General features: G+C 57.7%; 4 protein-coding genes across 4 annotated transcripts; 3 read left to right on the top strand and 1 right to left on the bottom strand.

The window, feature by feature from the left end:
- Positions 1 to 328: 328 nt before the first annotated feature.
- LOC100541013 (deoxyribonuclease 1 like 2) lies at positions 329 to 4,400 on the top strand. Its single transcript, XM_019620691.1, has 9 exons — positions 329 to 431; positions 1,523 to 1,670; positions 2,144 to 2,232; positions 2,370 to 2,453; positions 2,535 to 2,650; positions 3,010 to 3,122; positions 3,567 to 3,721; positions 3,798 to 3,894; positions 4,168 to 4,400. Exons 2-9 carry the CDS (start codon positions 1,524 to 1,526, stop codon positions 4,219 to 4,221), a joined length of 855 nt encoding a protein of 284 aa, XP_019476236.1. The 5' UTR covers positions 329 to 431; position 1,523; the 3' UTR covers positions 4,222 to 4,400.
- A 1,104-nt stretch (positions 4,401 to 5,504) lies between these two features.
- On the top strand, positions 5,505 to 10,035 carry DNASE1L2 (deoxyribonuclease 1 like 2). The gene is made up of 8 exons (XM_031555772.1): positions 5,505 to 7,270; positions 7,440 to 7,528; positions 8,442 to 8,525; positions 8,697 to 8,797; positions 8,875 to 8,987; positions 9,121 to 9,275; positions 9,360 to 9,456; positions 9,985 to 10,035. Exons 1-8 carry the CDS (start codon positions 7,124 to 7,126, stop codon positions 10,033 to 10,035), a joined length of 837 nt encoding a protein of 278 aa, XP_031411632.1. The 5' UTR covers positions 5,505 to 7,123.
- A 249-nt stretch (positions 10,036 to 10,284) lies between these two features.
- ECI1 (enoyl-CoA delta isomerase 1) lies at positions 10,285 to 15,071 on the bottom strand. The gene is made up of 7 exons (XM_010719382.2): positions 14,922 to 15,071; positions 14,332 to 14,460; positions 13,647 to 13,774; positions 13,423 to 13,569; positions 12,149 to 12,270; positions 11,716 to 11,894; positions 10,285 to 10,801 (listed from the first exon to the last, which is right to left on the bottom strand). The coding sequence occupies exons 1-7, from the start codon at positions 14,965 to 14,967 to the stop codon at positions 10,635 to 10,637; spliced, it is 918 nt and encodes a 305-aa protein (XP_010717684.1). The 5' UTR covers positions 14,968 to 15,071; the 3' UTR covers positions 10,285 to 10,634.
- A 512-nt stretch (positions 15,072 to 15,583) lies between these two features.
- Positions 15,584 to 19,506, top strand: PTX4 (pentraxin 4). The gene is made up of 3 exons (XM_019620603.1): positions 15,584 to 15,720; positions 17,321 to 18,099; positions 18,302 to 19,506. Exons 1-3 carry the CDS (start codon positions 15,584 to 15,586, stop codon positions 18,934 to 18,936), a joined length of 1,551 nt encoding a protein of 516 aa, XP_019476148.1. The 3' UTR covers positions 18,937 to 19,506.
- The last annotated feature ends 11 nt before the right edge of the window (positions 19,507 to 19,517 follow it).

Raw genomic sequence — 19,517 nt, 5'->3', positions numbered from 1 at the left:
GGCCGCGGGGGGGGCCCTGGGGAGAGGGACCCATGGCAGAAAGCTGAGTGCATGCCCCATCCCACAGCACCAAGTTGAAACCACCAAGGTGCATAAAACAACCCCAGCAGGCTGCAAGTGGTCATTTCCCCTATGTTGTCCACCCGGGGTGCACTGCAACCCAGTGCTCTCAGTGTTTCATAGCTGCTGGCATTGATTGAAAGAGCTATTTATTTATTTTTTCATTGAACAGGTCTTTGTTTCCATGAAAAAATGCCATATGGAGCCCGAGGCCTTGCACGCTTGTTGGCTGGGCTGTTGGCAAAGCCAGCATGGCCCTCCCTATAAATACAGGTGTCACTCCTCCTTCCCCTTCCAGTGACCAGGGGACGGCTCCGCAGGTACGTCACGCTCCTGACGATCTCTCTGCAAAGCCACTTTCTGCAGCTCAGGTGAGTTTTGCTTTATGCAAAGGCTGCAGCTCACGGGCATCACCTGAGCATCTGCGTGCATGCATACATCCATGGGTGCCTCACCCGTGGGAGCATTGCCATATCGTAGCATTACCAGGAATTATAGCATTAGAAACTTAAGCATTTGCCATTGTAGCAAGGAGGGAAAAATGGGAAAACTGAGCGTTTTTATCAGACTGGCTGACCCGGCCACAAAAACAAGCCTGGGGGGCCTCAAAGCTGGGGTTGTTTCCCAGTCCTACCAGCATATCCCATTGCTGCTCCAGGTGCTCAGGGCACACAGGCTTGGCCACAGTTCAGATCTGATCGTGTTGGAAGGACATAGTGAAACATTACCCTAAATGCCTTACCTGTGTATGGGGGCTGCTGCGTGGCTTTGGAGCAGGGTCTTATAGTACTCTCCTGGGTGCAGACAGGGCAGGAGCAGTGGGCTGACATGTTAGCCCCAGATGCAGAGAGATGTCAGGGTGCAGGGAGCCCTTGCCCACTCCAGGTAAGGTTGCTGCTGGCATGCAGGAGTGCTGGGGGTATTCATCCCTCACTCAGCTGCTATAGGGTATTTTGGACACCTGGTACAGACCTGAGGAGCAATGAGAGAGGCACAAACTGAGATGTTCCCTCCCAGGCGGGTCATGGAGAGCAGGGAAGCCCGTGAGCATCTGTGTGGCAGTGGCTGTGTCCATGCATAGCTCAGTGACCTAAAGATCTTCAGCACAGCACAGAGAAGCAGCTCTAAAGGAGGTCCCTCCAGCACATAAAATGCCCAGAAAAGCCCTGATCTGCACCTGTGCTCAGGGCCGAGGAGGGCTCCAGCTGGGCCAACAGCTCCTGCTCCCACAGCACTTGTCACCAGGTCCAGAGAGTTGTCTGTGAGTGAAGGAGCAGCTGCTCTGGGTCACCTGGAATGGCATTTGTTCCTGTGCCAGAGTTATCAGCTCAGGCTCTGCAGGAGGTCTGGGCTGCCTGCAGGAGGATGGGCAGCACTGGGACAGCAGGATGGGGCCCCATATGAGGCAGGGACAAGGTCTCATTCCCCTGGTCTGCAGACATCCCTGCTCCTTTGCATGCAGGATGGCAGTCCCAAAGCTGGTGCTGAAGCTGCTGACTGCGGCACTGCTGCTGCGTGCAGCCGCCACGCTGAGGATCAGTGCCTTCAACATCAGGACGTTTGGAGACAGCAAGATGTCCAACCAGACAATTGCAGACTTCATTGTCTCTGTGAGTGCTGGGGGAGAGGAGCAGCACTGGCTGTGCTCTGTCCCTGGGATGTATTTGGCTTGGGACAGCCAGGCACTGGCTTTCTGGAAATGGTTGTCTGTTCATGTGAGAGCATACATTCATGCGTGCATCCATGCTTCCATCCCTCTATGCCTCTGTCCATGCATTTTCCATGTCTCCACCTACCCTCCTACCTGCTGCCCCCCAATCCCCATCTCCAGCCCAGGCTGTCTCCATTCTCACTGGCCTCTGCCTAAGGACAGGAACTGCTCGATGCCACCCAGGCACCTCATAGCAGCTTATGTTTAATATGCTGTGGCATGATGGATGCTGGAGAGATGGTGTTGGAGGCCCCTGTGTCCCTCTGTGGGCCTCCAAGCCAGATGGATCCTTCTCAGGTCTCTCTGTCCCCCACTGTCACCACATGAGCAGCTCCCAGCCATGGGTGAGCAGCTCCCAGCTTGTTCCTACAGATCCTGGTGGAGTACGACATCACCTTGGTGCAGGAAGTGAGGGATGCTGACCTGAGCTCAGTGAATAAGCTGATATCCCAGCTCAACAGGTGACCCTGATGGCACTGGGTGCCGGGTGCCAGCAAATGGGTGCTGGGGCAGAGCCTGGGCAGCATCTTGCTGCACTGCAACACCTCCAGCATGACCACTGAGATCCTCCCTCACTGTCTCCACGTTTTCCTCCCAGGGCATCATCGTACCCCTACAGCTTTTTGAGCAGCATCCCCCTGGGTCGGAACAGCTACAAAGAGCAGTACGTCTTTATCTATAGGTAAGGGATGCCACCAGTGTCCCCCTGCCAACTGCTGTCCCATCCTGGAGGGAGCTGCACCCTCCCACTCTCCTCCTTCAGGTCGGACATTGTCTCTGTGCTGGAAAGCTACTACTATGATGATGGCTGCGAGTCCTGCGGGACAGACATCTTCAGCAGGGAGCCCTTCATCGTGAAGTTCTCCTCTCCCACCACGCGTGAGCAGAGCCACTGCATGGCGGCTGTGTCACTGTTCCCACTGACACTGCTGCCCCCAGCCCCATCAGCCCCACTGCTGGCCTATGGGGCTGCCTGAACCCATCATAGGGTCCCCACTGTGGTCACTCATTGCTGCAGGGACTTCTCCTATCTGCAGGTGCCCCAGGGTTTTCTCCCACATTGTCCCATCTCCCATCACCTCACAGCTTCCATCACAGTGCACATTCACACGCTCCCATCTCTCCTCCACCTCCTGCCTCCTTCCCAAAACTATGAGAGCTTGGGAAAAGGGAGAGCATCAGAGCCCATATGGACCTCTGGCTCCATGCCCGGGGGCTGACGGCTGTGTCCTTGTCAGAGGTGGATGAATTTGTCATCGTGCCCCTGCACGCAGAGCCCAGCAATGCTCCGGCTGAGATCAGCGCACTTGCTGACGTCTACACGGATGTCACTGACAAGTGGGCAACCAACGTAAGTGGCACTGAGACGTCCCTGCTCCCTCCCTGGGATGCGGGTGGGCTGTAGCACATCCCAGCAGCCATCCATAGATAGCTGCATCCCGTAGAAGACCTTGTGTGCCTGTCGGAGCAGGTGCCACCCCAGAGTGTTTGGGCATAGAGATGGCATAGAGCTGCTGGCTGGCTCCAATGCCCTCTCTGCCACAGAGAGCTGGATGGGTCCTGCTGCCCCGTGTGAGTCTGGGGAGCCATTGCTGCCTTGTAATGTCTGTTCCTAGCCTATAGGCATGGCTGAATGGCTCTGGAGGGCTGCCCACGCCAGATATATGGCCACAAAACCCCACTGACTCTTGGGGCAATTCGAGATCAGGGCTCACTGATGGGCATTGGACCCACGCGCAGCCATGCTGTGGGCACCAGGGCCGTGAGCCAGGCTCAGCGCAGCGCTGCCCCGCAGAACATCTTCTTCATGGGTGACTTCAATGCTGACTGCTCCTACGTGACCGCGGAGCAGTGGCCCTCCATCCGCCTGCGCTCCCTGAGCTCCTGCGAGTGGCTCATCCCCGACAGCGCCGACACCACCGTCACCAGCACCGACTGCGCCTACGACCGGTGGGTGTCACAACAGTGGGCACGGGGGCTGCCATGGGGGGAGCAGCAGGTGCTGACCCCCCCGCTGCCCTGACAGCATCGTTGCTTGTGGCTCTGCGCTGCGCCAAGCGGTTGAGTATGGCTCTGCTAAAGTCAACAACTTCCAGGAGACTTTGCATATCCAGAACAAGGATGTGAGTGAGGGGGCAGGGGCTGGGTGATGGCGGGGCCCTGCTGAGGGGCTGAGGGTTTCACCTGGTGCTATGTTAATCCAATCCACAAAGCCTCTGTGAGTATGCACAGGCATCCGAAAGTGGCCCTGCTGCCACCTGTGCACCACTGTAAAGCAACATCTGGGGTCTGATCTGCATTTGGGGCTGGAGCAGAACCTTTGAGCCCCAGCTGGACGCAGCAAGGAGACCAGATCTGGGCAAGCAAAGCCACCCCTCTGCTTTCCCTGCACTCAGGCTTTGGCCATCAGTGACCATTTCCCAGTGGAGGTGACGCTGAAGGCCCGCTGAGACCAGCATCAACAGCCAGCAGTGAGAAGTCCACGCACCACCAGCTCCAACAAAGCTCTGTAACCATTTGATTTGCTGCGTGCTGCCTCTGCAAGGAGCCAGCCCTCAGGGGTCCTCCCGTTGTGGGATGCCCTCAGCTTGCATTAAAATGATGTCATGTGCAGTCCTTACACTCTGGAGACAGATTCAGGCTCAGTTGGCGGCAGGGTGCTGCTCCCACAAGAGTGCCATCGGTGAGCTCACATCCCCATGATCACACACCCCATAAGCACCATCCTGGATGCGTGCTCTGCACCCCCACATGCCCACTGATGCACACACTCCCTCTCATACACACTCTTCTATATGCACATTATCCCATGTGCACACAATGCTGTGCACCCCATGCACAGCAATTGCCTGCGTGCCATTCCATGTGCACACCTGCATGGCTCCAAGCTGGATGCACTCACACACATCCCTCAGGAGCCTTTGCACACAAACACATTCCCTTGCACACATCCTGCCCTGCAAACCCCACCATCTCCTGTGTGTCCCAGAGCAGCCCCATGCATGTGCCTTCGCTCCCATTCTATAGGACTCATTTCCACTATTTCATGCCACATTTTGGGGACACCCGAGGGCATGAGGGTTCTCAGCAAAGGAATGCCCCTAGAGAACAACCATTTGGTCAGTGGGATGCTCAGGGTGCTCACCCATTTGCCTCCATCCCCCATCCAAAGCTCAGTAACCCCCTCCCATGGAGTATCCCTGTCATGAAGCCAAGATGAGAACATCAGGCCCTGTGGGTGGGAAGAGCAGCTCCTGTCTGAGCAAGTAAGAAAGCAGGCTGCTGGGAAAGGCCTGGGAGGGTTCAGGCAGGACCTGTCACTCTTGCTGAGTTGTGTGATGAAAGCAGCTTTTCCTACATCTCATAGGACCACATCCTGCTGGAGCCCTCCTGGCTGCAGGGTGTCTGATGGGTGCTGGTGATGACGGTGGCAGGTGGAGGATGTGAGTCAGCTCCCACTCAGTGGTGCGGTGCCTTCCCGGGGGTTTCAGTGCCTTCTCAGGGTTTCAGTGCCTTCCCTGGGGTTTTGGTATCTTCCCAGGGTTTCAGTGCCTCCCCAAGGGTTTCAGTGCCTCCCCAGAGGTTTCAGTGCCTTCCCAGGGGTTTCGGTGCCTTCCCAGGGTTTCAGTGCTTACCCAAGGGTTTCAGTGCCTTCCTGAGGGTTTTGGTGCCTTCCTGGGGGTTTCAGTGCCTGTGGGTGAAGGGTTCCACCTGGATGTTTCATGCCCTGTAGGACCCTGCATGCCCCAGCAGCCCCGCTGCAAGGGAGGGCCGTGCCTTGGGGCATCAGTCCCAGAGGAGAAAGAGGAAACACTTCTCCCAAAGGAACTGGGCCACACACTGCCTGCAGGGATGGTGCAAAGGCTGAGCTTAGCAATCCTGCAGGAACGCAAAGATGTATGTGAGGACACCGGACTCACCCCGTGACTGATGGTGAGGATGCCATGCCAGTGGTGTGTGCAACAGCCTGACGAGTCCCGGCATGAAGAAAGGTCACCTCCCTAGCTGCCAGCTCTGTCCCCTGACCCTCTGGGATGCGGTGTGTGCACGGGGACCCTGGGACATGGTCCCAGCCGTGTTGCAGCCTCATCAGTGGGACTGGGTCGGCACCGCACCCTGGACTGCACTGAGTCAAGAGTAGGGCTGCTCTGTGCAACCAATGGAACTGCTTTGGGTGCCCAATGGAGCTGCTTGAGGCCACCCTCAGGATTGCTTTGGGTGACCAGTGGGGTGATTCCGGCTGACCATTGCAGCTGCTCCAGGCATTTGTGGCTCACCCCTTGCACAGAGGCTCGTCGTGCCACTGAAGATCCAACCGGCTTGACCCGAATGCCCTGCCATTTCCTTCTGTTCCTTCTAATTACACATCTGAATCACTTGCATTAAGGCCACCCCCTCCAGCCACCTGCCCCCCGCATGGCATAGCGCTGGGCTGGGGGAACTGCCAGCTACCCACCCCAGCTGCACACCTCGAGCCCCCCACGCTCCCAGCCCCACTGGGCTGCCCCACTGCTCCCACTCCTCCCCAGCCCCTTCATGGTGTTGAGCACAGAGATGCTGATGCTGGCCCCACCCTGCCCCTGTGCGGGTTTTGGTTTCCCAATGTAGGAAGGAGCCCAAACCTGTGCCAAAACACCCACGGGGGTGTCCGACTCATCCTGCTTTTCCAGCGTCTCAGCTGGGAATAAAACAGCTCGCCTGCCGCCGGCAGGGCAGAAGTGCTGCGTGCTCACACGGTAAGGATGGAGCTGGGGCTCAGTGCCTCTCAGGGCTGCGATGTGATGGGCTGGGAGCCAGGGTACCCGTGGTGTGGGCACTCACTGTGGTTCATCCATGGAACTGGAGGAACCAGGGTCTGCTGGAATTAGGAGTAGCTACCGCACCTTCCAAGCCTGATGAGCGATGCAATTCCAGCACAGAAAGCAACCAGCTTTGGGGAGCAGCATGGAAGAGATGAAGGGGGTCTGTGGCTGAGTTTAAGGATGCAGAATAGCAGTGCAGGGTCAGGAGGGGACTGCGAGCAAACAGAAGGATGCAAAATATTCTGGGGTGCAGGCAGAGAGAGAAGGAGCCTGCAGTGGGAGCAGGAGAGCCTCATGGGGAGCAGGGCTAGGACTTCCCAGAGCTCACAAGTGATGGGTAGAGGTGCTCCTAGGCAGAATGAGCTTTGTCTTCCTCTGGAATTTGTGGCAGCCCATCTGCTGGCTTGGTACCCCAAAGGGCACAGCAGTTGGGAAGGACCTAAGTGGATTTTTTTTCACTCTATGCCCATATGCAAAGCTCATTTCCAAGCCCAGAGTAAAGCCTGGCTCCTGTCGTTGAATCCTGTGGCTCAGAATCCCTCCTGGAAGAATGGAGACCGTGGTACTGGCACTGTCCCTGCTGAGCACGGCTCTCCTGTGCCCAGCCACCGCCACGCTGCGCATCGGTGCCTTCAACATCCAGGCATTTGGGGACAGCAAGATGTCTGATGAGAGCGTGGCAGGTGTCATCATCAGTGTGAGTACAGCCGGTGCTGCGTGGAGCATGTGGGGATGGGCTGTGTGCAGGGACAGAGATTAAATACAGCCCCTGTGCTGGAGCTGCCTGGGGACACGGTGGTGGCTGGAACATTTTTCCAATGCCAGCCACCACAGTGCCAGGCTTCCTCTCACCATCACCACTGCAGATCCTGCGCCGCTATGATGTTGTGCTGGTGCAGGAGGTGCGTGACTCTGATCTCAGCGCTGTCACCGAGCTTCTGGAGCAGCTCAACAGGTATGAGTGGGGCTGGAGCTGAAGCCACTGGGGTTAAAATGCTGGCACTGGGCAGGGAAAATGAAGCTGCTTGAGCAATAAAAGGAAAACAAAAGAAATTCTGTTGAAAGACAGTTTGTTTTCTGGAAGGGAAATAAGAGGAAATTGTTGTAGCTTTGCAGAAGGAAATTGGAAGGAGCAGCTGAGGTGCCTGCGGGCAGCTTGGAGCCTGCTGGGTGCCATGCGGTGCATCACCCTGGGGGCACAGGGGTGTCAAAGGGGCAAAAACCTTGTGAGGGCTTGGGTCACACCTGAACGCAGAAGGCTGAAAGGAACTACAACTCTGGCACATTGAATCTGGAAAATGCAAAGGGACAGGGGAAAACTGAGGCTGGGGATGAAGTGGGACCACACGGCTGGGGCTTTGTCTGGCAAAAGGTGACAAATCAGCCTCAAAGCAGATGGGGAGCGGTGGAGGTGGCTGTGCTCTGAGGTGCAGAGCTCTGTACAGCCAAGGGTGCCACAGGGGTGGGGGTACTCCACTGGTGGGACTCAGTGCTGAGTGAGGCTGTGGTGGAGATGAGTGCTCCCAAGCAAGTATGCCCGGCCCATGTCCTCAGCCCTTTGGTTCCCTCCAGCATCACCACAAAGCTAGCGTGGCAGCAAGGGTGACGCCAGGCCCTGAAGGCTCCAGGCTGCCAATTAACCTCATTTAGCTTAGATGCGAATGAAGATGGAGAGCATCCCTGCAGAGAAATTGTTGGCAGGGTCAGACCTGCACCCTGCTGGTGTATAGGGGGAACGGAGCTTGTGGCTGGGGACGGTGGGTGCCTCAGGGCTGCGGTGCCCATGAAGTTGGCAGAGCTAGGATCATCCCAGGGCTGTGCCAGCACCGTGCCAGCTGTGCAACTGTCCTCCATTTGCATCCCTGCAGTGTGTCCTCATCCCTATACGACTATGAGATCAGCGGGCCCCTGGGACGGGACAACTACAAGGAGATGTACCTCTTCATCTACAGGTAACGGGGTGGGCACGCTGCTGTCCCCCTTGGCATGTTGCAGAGGGGATACAGGGGTCCCATGTCACTGGATGGAGTTTAGGACACCAAAGCCACTACGGGCAGGGCTGAGCGAGGGGCCATGCTGGTGGGCCACGCTGAGCCCGGGGTCACCGTCCCCTCATCCCACAGAACAGACGTCGTGTCGGTGGTGGACACCTATCAGTACGAGGATCAACAGGACGTCTTCAGCCGGGAGCCGTTCGTCCTCAGGGTGTCAGCACCCCACAGCAGTGAGCAGCGTGGGGCGGGGGCCGCTCCTCAGTCTGAATGAGGATGGCTGACCAGGCTCACGTTCCTCTCCACACAGAAGCGGAGGAGTTTGTGATGGTGCCATTGCACTCAGCCCCGCACGATGCTGTTGCTGAGATCGATGCACTCTACGATGTCTACCTGGCTGTGGTCAACAAGTGGGGGACAGATGTGAGTGGCCTAGCAGCACCATCCCCGCTATGGCCCCGTCTCCTTCCAGAGGAGGAAGGGATGGCTACAAAGCTGGGCTCAGGGCCAGGCTCTGGGGGTGGACAGTTGAGCCCCCACATCACCCTTTCCGCAGAACATCGTGTTCCTGGGGGACTTCAATGCTGACTGCAGCTACGTGAAGCAGAGCGACTGGGCCTCCATCCGCCTGCGCAGCAGCGACGTCTTCAAGTGGCTGATCCCAGACAGCGCCGACACCACCGTGGGGAAGTCAGACTGTGCCTACGACAGGTGGGTGCTGCCATGGCTCCGTGCCACAGGGCCCCACAGAGGCTTCAGTGGAAGCAGTGCCCACTACGTGCTGTTCTCTTGCAGGATTGTGGTGTGCGGAGCCAAGCTGAAGCGGAGTATCGTGCCAAACTCGGCCACTGTGTACAATTTCCAGCACGCTTTCCAGCTGGAGCAGGAAGAGGTGAGCAGGGATCATCAGCCGGGACTCAGTGTCTGCTGTGCACGGAGCTGTTTAGGACAGCAAAGCTGAGCTGCCCCTCAGAAGGCTGCTGCACTTCTGAGCCAGCACAACTGCAGGGTGAAGCAGCCTCAGCAGCAGCCCCAGGTGGCTCCGGCCATGGCTGCAGGTACAGTGGAGAAGGCATGCAGCCCTCACCTAAGGCACACAGCTGTTCCCCACAGCCAGCCAACAGGAGGCTGAGCACGCTAGGGGATGCATGCAAGAACACGAGAGGGTTTTGGGGATTACTGCCCATCCCTGTGGTAAGAGAGATAAGTAGGGAGTTTCTATGGCTTTCATGGGCAGAAATGGGAATTGACGGGGCAGAACTCCATGACTCCCAGGCTGGGGATATCCCATCCACATCCAACAGCCAGAAGGGTCCCACACGGTGATGACAGCCATCCCAAGGGCCCCATCAGTACTGTGAGGGGCACAGGGCTCACACAACTCTGGTTTTACACCTCCTTGCCTCCTGTCTTCCTGCAGGCCCTGGCAGTCAGCGACCATTACCCCGTCGAGGTGAAGCTGATGGCTTGAGTTCCTCCTGCTGCCACAGACAACAACTCAGATCCAGCTCCCACCAACCCCCATGAAGACGCATTCTGCAGCCCCATCCATGAGCCCTGTATGTGGGATGCTCCTGAGCCTGCTCTGGAAAAGAGCTGCAGCCAGGCACTGCCTGTGCCCAGACCCCCATCCCATGGCTTGTGGCAGAGCCCTCCCAGTCCACCAGGAGCCAGGAAGCAAACAGTAACCGCAGACATGCTTGGGAACGAAGCACACATCTCCCACCTCATCAAATGCTTTATTGACAAACATCATTTATACAATTAGTTGTTGGACAGGAGGAAGGATACCCAAGGACATGTAGGCTTGATCCACAGTGTTGATAAGGCTCTCTCTGCTTGTTCCTCGGGTGAGCTGAGCCAACAGTTCTCCCCGCCCTCAAGAAGGCAGCAGTGGTGACAGGCACTCTATGGGGACTAACAGGAGGGGGTGGTTGTGGTGGCCACAGAGCAGGCAGCATCTCTCCCATCACTCACACTGCAGACAGCTTCACTGTGAAAGTCTACAAATAATGCAGTGTTTCAGAGGGTCACAAAAGCTCCTGGGACTGGGCCACTGCTGGCTGCTCCTCAGCTCTTCTTCTTCTTCAGCATCTCCATGTACATTGAAAGTGACTTCTGGATGGAGTCTTTCGATATGAAGTTGACAAAGTTCTGAATGTCTTCCTCCCGGTGAGCTAGCATGTGGTCCAGCACTGCCTTCCTCATCATGGTCTTGGTGAGCTGACGGGCATGGTCTGTGGAGAGGACAGTGAGGATGCAGAGCGTGCATGGTCCCTGCTGGTAGCAGCCAGCTCTCTCTCACAGTCACCATGTGCTGCTGTCTCCAAAGCAGAGGTAGCATGCACTGGAGGGCTCTTTGAAAAAGCATGGGAAGGTGCGGGAAAACTCAGCTGCCTGGAACCTGACCTGGATACATTCTCATGCAATAAATTCTGATCTCTAATCCACTGTGGAAATGACTGATCTACTGGGACACATTAGAAAGAGTAGTGCAACTTCTTCCTCCCTGTGGCCTCTAGAGCCCAACCCTCACACTGTTACACATGACTGGGATCAGGACAGCAGCGACTGAACAAAATCATCTGTTCTTTGAAACTTCTCTGGCCTGAAGTGTTTCCACCTCCTTCAGTCTCCAGAAAATATTCTGCACGTGCCACACATACCACACAAAAGCCATCAGCACTGCTCCCAGGGGTTCATCCCTGCTGCACACACTGGGCTCTGCCTGCCATCCCAGGCATAGGCTGCACAATTCAGCATGGAGATGGGGACGCTGCTGGAGCATTGCTGCCTGCTGGAGCTGACTGAGGCCTTCAGCATTCATCTGGTCACGCACACCATGCACAGCCATGCAGGTGTAAATCTCTTTCATGCTGTTGCACATATCAGTGAATTGACAGTGAAAATCCCACATACCGAGGACCCAAAATGACTTTAGCACCTGCATACCATGGACATCTTCAGCCAGATAAGCCCTTGCTGGCTCTGACTCAGAGTCATGAACAGCACTCCCCGCCACTTACACCTTCACTTCAAATGGGAGCCCCACATACCAGCCTCAGCTCCTGTCCTCCCCACGCACACCCCCACACCCAAATCCAATTGCTGCCCTGAGGGCAGCAGCAGCAGCACGAGGTGCCTCCCTTACCAGGCAGAGCCAGCCACTGTGCCACAACAGCCACAGCCTTCTCCTGCAGCTTCTCCTCTGGCACCACCTCGTCCACAAGGCCGATCCGGTGGGCCTCGGGCACAGAGTGCAGCAAGCCCAGCTGGAGGGAGCGTTCAGCAACTCGGTGTCCCACAGCATTCACAAATGTGTCCTTAAACCTAGGAGAGATGGTAGGAAAAGCTTTTGCAGGTGCACAGCACGCACCCACAGGAAAGTGCGCTCCCAGCACTGGTTTCAGTATAGACTGCAGAGTCAGAACTGAGGCACTGCACCCTCCAGCTGCAATTACCAAGAACTCTGTCAGGAAGGATGCAAAACTACATCCCAGTGGTCAATGAAAGCTTATTAAAACCTTTGTGATCTCTTTTTAGGGACCTCTCTGTGACACTAGACACAAAAGACACTGGCATACCAGAAGGGAGCCACAATGCCCAGCTGGGCTTCGTTCAGGCCGATGACATATTTGGGGTTCTCCACCATGATTCTGTAGTCACACGACAAGGCAATGAGACATCCTCCGGCTGGGCTGGATCCCTGGCAAAGAGAAAGAAGCAATGAGTTCAGGTCAGCCCTCATGCTCCAGCTGTGAGTGCCTGTGAACCCTCAGCAGCCTCTCTGTTTTCTCCACGACAGGGAAGACAGTGACAGAGCTGCCAAGGACAACACAGATGTCTCCCCAAGGCTCCCATCACCTGATTCAAAACTGCCAGACTTTATCCTTTCATTTTTAATGCTCTTTGTTTCTGCAAATCTAAGTAACTGCTCTGCTCCCGTTGAGTTTCACTCTTTAATTCAGAGACTCCTGCAGAGAAAACACTGCTTGGGTTGCAAAACCTGCAGAGATTTGTTATGGCATTATCTTATGAGTCTGTGACCCTGAATGCCATCTAAACAACTTCAATTTCAACCACAATTCAGTGCCTGCTTAGCCCTGCACAGGATGCCTGCAGAAAGCAGGTCAGAGACCCAGCCATCTTCAAAGACAGACAGACAGAGAGCAATGAGCTGCCAAAGCAGTACTGTACTGAAAAATGAAAACAAGGTGCTGAGTGGGTAACATATTTAGGAACACTGCAATTCAAAGTGCATTTCCCTGCTGGCCCACAGTTCTGGCAGGAGGAGGACAAAGCAGACAGAAAGGAATAAGACAAGATGTGCTCCACTGCCCAGCTTCCAAAGCACTGCTGTCCAAAGGGCCAAGGCTAATTATTTGCAGTACTGCACAGCTCCCTCCCAGTCTCCTCCTCTCCAGCTACTAATGCAGTGCAACAGCCAAGCAAACAAGACCAGACAACTCCCATGAGTCTCATCTGTGAAAAAGAAACAGTATGCACGTGACAGGCATTCTACAGACTAGCAAGCGACTTCCTGGGGCCGAGACTGGCTCTTGCTGCACAAAACAGTGTCTGTGATATTTAGGTCTGAGCCCCTGTTAGCCAAACATGAGTGCAGTGTGAGCTCCCCATCACCCAAATGCTGCTGCACCTCAGCATCATGTGCAGCATTACCTGGAGACTGTGATGCCCCCCACACCCCAGTGCAGCAGACCTGCACATCCCAACACTGTATTTGTTTCAGCAGTGACAAGACCGGCTTGGGGGCTGTCCCTGCACACACAATGACAACATTACACAGCAAGCAGCACAGCACACAGAGCAGCCAGGAAAGCAAATATAAAGGACTTGCATTGACTGCAGCGACTGTCACCATGCTGGAGCCGTACAGCCGGAGCCACATCTCCTGTACAGCTCTCCAGAACTCAGCATAGTGCTCTGTGCTCTTCCCACACATCTCCATGATGTCCAGGCCAGATGAGAAGACTCTGGGGATGGTCTGGAACCAAGAAAACACAAATATCATCCGGAGGCAAAGCGTCCTGCAGCACACTGCCATCCCAGGGCAGCACGTACTGAGGTGATGATCAGGCCCCGGCAGGCCCGGTCGTTCTCCAGCTTCTCCAGGCTTATGCAGAACTCAGTGAGGAAGTCCAGGCTGAGGCTGTTGACCGGAGGGCTCTTGAACTTCATCGTGGCTACACCTGAGCCGTGGTAAACACAGAGCCATCAGAAACCCCGCAGCAGAGCAGCACACACCACTCCCACACCTGTTGTGCTCAGAATTCCTTCTGAGCCTTCTTGCTTTCCCACTCTACTCAGATCCTATCTTTTCTCCCTCTGGTTCTTCAGGCCTGCAGCCCCTCACCCCTCCCAGACAGGACAGCCCTGCCCCAGAGGCCCTGAACCCAGGACAGGCCCAACAGGAGGGGCCCAATGGCCAAAGCAGACCCTGGGAAACACCAAGCAGAGGGGACACGGCCCCATGACAGCTACACCTGGCTGCCAGGGCACAGAAATCCCACAGCTGCTCCCTGAAGGACAGCCTGCTTCTGCTGGGTACACAAAGCAGGGACCCTATGGAAGGCGGGATCTGCACGTGGCACGCAGCCTCACCAAATGCCCACAACTGGTGACATCCCTGTCCCCACACTCCTCTCTGCTGGTCCTACATGGCTGAAGACAGAACGTATGGGGCTCTGGTAGCTCTCCATGCCCAGGGCTGCACGGTGGGGCTCAGTGGGGTGATGTGACACTGTACCTGAACTCGTGTCCAGCTCCACCAGGATCTTGTTGTTGCTGAAGGCACGGCGCTGGGTGGAAAGGAGGCTGGGAGGCTGCCGGGCAGCTTGGCCCCAAACCTGTGGGCTGCTGCGGGGAAACAGCACACCTGGGGAACGGGGGGAGGGGGGGGCAGACATGGAGAGAGGCATAGGGACACCATGAGCGCTGTGGGGGGGCACGGGGACACCGTGACACAGTGTGGGGGGATACGAGGACACTGCAGTGCACAGAAGGGTGACATGGAAGGAACAGGGACATGGCACTGACACGGGGACACCCGAACACGTGGTGGGGGTGATCGGGACACCCTGACCCCTACAAGGAGACGTGCGACAAGCCTGACATGCTGACGGCGGCCATGTGGGGACACGGAGGAACCCGACCCAGCGGGAGGGCACATGTGTACCCCATTATGTACAGAAAAGGGCCGTGGGGAGACACGGGGGCACCAGACCACCCCCCGTGGGGCTGTCGCGGGGCAAAGTCCGTGGGGATGCTCCCTCTCGGACCGGCAGCAGGGGACACGAGAACTCAATCCCGCCGATAGCACAGCCGTGAGGGGAGCACCTGATAGAGCGATCCGACGGGCAAGGGTCACCGCTGCTGCCGCCATGTTCTCCGGGAAGGCCGAGCGGATCGGCCCCAAGCGTCACAGCCCCGCCCTGCAGCTCCGCTCCTTGGAGCTCTAAGCCACGCCCCTAGCCGTTAAGTCACGCCCCCTTTAGAACCACGCCCTCGCCCGTAGCCACGCCCCCTGACTCTGAAGCCCCGCCTCCAGCCGACTGCGCGGCACTGAAGTGCTGCCGCCCCGTGGTGGCGGACGTGAACCACAGTGCGCTGTGCTGTGCTGTGCTGTGCTGTGCTGTGCTGTGCTGTGCTGTGCTGTGCTGTCTCCTCCTGCACCACCACGCCTGCGCCATCCTGCACTGCTCTGGACTGCACTAAGATGCACTGTGTTGTCCTGCACTGTCCTGTCCTGCCTTTACCATCCTGCACTGCTCCGCCTCGCCTAGCGCTGCATCATGCTCTGCCTGCTTGCTCCACCTGCTCTACAGACCCCAAACCTCCCTCACCCTGCTGCCCTCTGGGTTCTGCCTTGCACACCTGAGCCTGGTGCGGCTACATCCCGTGGCAGTGTCCCCATGGCTGTCCCTGCAGGCACTGCTCAGTCCCTGGCCAACAGGGCTCTGGCAGCTCCAGGGCTGCAGAACCAGCCACACTGGGGCGGAATGGCCGGGGCAGCTCCTGGTCTTGGTGGCTGTGAGGCTGCACCAGCACCTCTTGCAAACCTCATCATGGTGGAGGCCATTCCAGGGAGCAGCACAGGACCTGGAGCTGCAGGCAGACAGCATTTGGCAGCAGCATGGTGGGTTCACTGCTGTCTCTCTGCCACCCTGCAGGGGAGCTTGCCCAATGCAGTGCTATGGGCTAGGAGCAGGGTGGTGTGGGCTGTCACTGTGGTTCATCCATGGATCTGGAGGAACCGAAATCTGCTGAAATTAGGAGAAGATTCTGCATCTTCTAAGCCTGATGAGTGGTGCAGTCCCAGCACAGAAAGCAACCAGCTTGGGGAATCATTACGGGACAGATGATGAAGGCGGTCTGTGCAAACCAGGGAATGACTAACCAGTCAGTCTGATCTCAGTGCCAGGAAAGGTTACAGAACAGACTATCTTGAGTAGGATCATTCAGTGTGCGTGGGACAGCTGGGGGATCAGGCCCAGTGAGCGTGGGTTCCTGAAAGGCAGGTCCTGCTTCATCAACCTCATCTCTTTCAGAACAGCAAAGCTGAGCTGCCCCAGGTGCAGCAAAGACAACCTGGCACTCACGACTGGGAGGTGAGGGCGAGCAGGGAGAGGGGCATAGAGACACCATGAGTACTGTGGGAGGGCATGGAAACACTGTGACCCACGCTGGGGGGGTGACATGAAGACACTGCAGTGCACAGAACTGGGACATGGAGGAACAGGAACTCGCCAACCCCTGGTTGCATTCCACATTGAAGGAATATGTGTGACAACTCTGACACTGACAGGGGCTGTGCAGAGACACGGAGGAACCCGACGCAGGGAGAGGGGACATGAGGATCCTGCAATATACAGAAAGGGGTTGTGTGGGGACACAGGGTCATAGGACACTGTCCTGCTTGGGCCCGCAGCAGGGGACACGGGACGTGGGGACTCACCATCCTGCAGGGGAGCGCACCTGACAGAGTGATCCGGCGGGCGAGGGTCACCACTGCTGCCATCATCTCCCAAAAGGTCAATAGGATGCTCCGCACCCCGGGATCCTCGCGGTGCCGTCCCACCACCTGGCGTCCGAAGCCCCGATCCTTGGTGCTGAATCCCCGCCCTCTGGCTCAGAAGCCCCGCCCGTTACCACACAAGCTCCGCCCCTTGAAGCGGAAGCCCCCGCCCCGCCCCCTGGTGGCCGGTGCACACGTGCTGCCGCCCCGTGGTGACAGATAGCAAAGTGCACGGCGATGTCCTGAGCCCTCTTGTCCTGTCCTGTCTGCATCGTCCTGCACTGCCCTGACTGCACCATCCTGTTTATGCCATCCCACCTGCACTATCCTGCACTGCTTCGTGCTGTCCTGTACTGCTCTGGGTTGCACCGGCCTGCACTAACCTGCACTATGTTGTCCTGTACTGTCCTGCTCTGACCTCAGCATCCTGCGCTGCCCTGCCTGTTTGCCCTGTAGGTTCTCTATTGCTGCATCAGCCCAAACTTCCTCCCCACCATGCTGTCCTCTAGGTTCTGCCTTGCACACCTGGGCCCAACGCAGGCACATCTGCCAGGAATGTCTCTATGGCTGCCCCTGCATGCACAGCTCAGTCCCTGGGCAGTCGGGTTCTGGCAGCTCCAGGGCTGCAGGAACAGCCACGTTGGAGCAGGATGGCTGGGGGCAGCTCCTGGCTTTGGTGGCTGTGAGACTGCGCCAGCACCTCCTGCAAACCTCATCACAGTGGAAGCCATCTCAGGAAGCAGCACCAGAGGCTGGAACCTCTGCAGGCAGACAGCATTCGGCAGCAGCATGGCAGGATCAGTGCTGCCCCTCTGTCTGCTGCTCTCTGCCACTCTGCATGGCAGTTTCCCCGATGCCCCAGGGCTCACTACCCGCAGTCTCCCTCTGCTGCGACGGCTGCGGCGGCTGGAGGAGCAGGTGGGTGCTGGGCAGCCTGGGGGGTGCAGCACAGCAGGGCCCATCCCTGTGACGTCCTTCACACCACTCCATTGCAGTTTCGCTGGTTCCAGGAGGTGACGCTGAGCCATCTCCAGAGCATCGCCAGGAACTACAACATCTCCTACAATATCGACAGCCGCTTTCGGTCACTGGCAGAGCAGGCAGAGGCGGCTGATGCAGCTCGGGCTGCCCTGGGCTCTGAGCTGGCCCGCCTGGCTCTTGTCAGCCGGCAGCTGCAGCGCAGAGTAAGGAGGCTGGAAAGGCGAGCCCCGAGCCCCCGTGCTGAGCCACGAAGCCTGTGGGATGCACTGCACAGCCAGCAGGAGCTGCAGCATTCGGTGTCCCTCAGAACTCTCAGCTCTCGGCCCCTCAAGGTGAGGCAGCAGCAGCGTCAGTGGGAGCAAAGGCAACGGGTGCTGGTGGAGACTGGACCCAGTAGAATGCCAGGGGAGGATGCCAAGCCCCTTGGTGACACCAAAGCTGTCACAGCAGCGCTGCCCACTTCAGCATCTGGCCCCCAGGAGCAGCTTCTGGTCCTCCAACAGCTGGAGCCAGGTGGGTGCAGGTCCCTTACCTGACCAGTGGAACGGGGGGGTGGTCGGGTCCTGGTGCTGACAGGTGTCAGAGCTCTGTGTGACACGGCTTTGCTTTTGTTTCCATTTTAAAATATGGGGCTCCACCCAAGTCCTGCAATGGGGGTTGCAGGGATTGCACAACCCACTCTGAAGACCTAGGGACATCTATCCTTGTAGCTGTGACTGAGTGCTGCTTTCCCTCTCCAGTGTGCAGTGTGGGCTCCGTGCTGCTGTTCTGCAACACCTCAGCCAGCAGCAGTGCTGTGCTCCAGCCGAGGCTGCACGTGGGCTGTGGGAGCTGTCATTCTGCACCTGGCTGCTCACCCCGGCCCCTCACCTCGGCACTGTCCTGTCCTACACCAGCGAGGCCAAGGGCAGCAAGCTGGCTCTGCACGGGGACCACCCTGGGTCTGCATGTTTTGTCATTGGGGACACAGAGTTTCGGCAGCTCTCAGTCACACCACTCCTGGATGGCAAGTGGCACCACCTCTGCCTCACCTGGTCATCCAGCCATGGCCAGTACCGTTTCTATGTGGACAGGAGGCTGCTGGCTGCCGGCTCTGGCTTCCAGCAGGGCTATGAAGTTCCCGCTGGGGGCTCACTGGTGCTGGGCCAGCAGCAATCCCGCAGTGGGGACTTTGTGCCCTTTCTGGGCCAGCTGGCCGGCCTGGCCCTCTGGAGCAGGGTTCTGCTGCCTGGGGAGGTGGCCAGCATGGCAACTGGGCAGGGGCTGCCCCATGGGCCCCTCCTGACGCTGGCTAATGCCACCCTGCAGGGTGAGGTGCGCAGGGGGAGGTGTGCCTGCCTCCAGAACTGCCCATGATGGCTGAGGGAAAGTGCTGGCTCCTAGTGTTCATGGTGGCTTGTAGTGCCTGGGCAGTGTGAGCTGCATCCCCTGGGTGATGGGACACAGACAGCAGGCTGCCTCACAGCCAGATGTCACTGAGGGGTGGTTGTGTTCCTGGGGAGCTGTGGGCAGGCCGTGGGGGCCACCAGGCAGAAGTCTGCTCCTCCACATCTCCAGCTCCTGCCCCCAAGAGCACATACAGCCCTATTATTCCTATTAAAGTGCTTCAGAGAGAGAGGAAATGGCATCTATTTTTGGTCTTGCTTTTCACTGCAGCACTCGGTGCCGCTCACAGCCCTGCTGGGTGCAGCATCCCACAGCGAGCTGTACAGAATTCAGTTTCAGGCGGGTTTTAACGTACAACGGCGCTCTCGGCAACCCGCACGGCTCCCAGGTGCTCGGGCTCTCCTCGCCGTGCTGTCGTGCTCATGCGGCGCAGCGCCACGCCGGGTGACAGCCGGGTGCCGGCCGCCAGCATCTGCCACTGAGTCACAAGCGGGGAGGTTGGGGCACGGAAACGCCCGTGCGCCGCGATGACCTAGAGCCGCCAGCCCAGC

Source organism: Meleagris gallopavo, chromosome 16 (genome assembly GCF_000146605.3).
Source record: "Meleagris gallopavo isolate NT-WF06-2002-E0010 breed Aviagen turkey brand Nicholas breeding stock chromosome 16, Turkey_5.1, whole genome shotgun sequence".
In the NCBI taxonomy this organism is placed as follows: Eukaryota; Metazoa; Chordata; class Aves; order Galliformes; family Phasianidae; genus Meleagris; species Meleagris gallopavo.
This window is presented reverse-complemented; position numbering and strand designations above follow the sequence as displayed.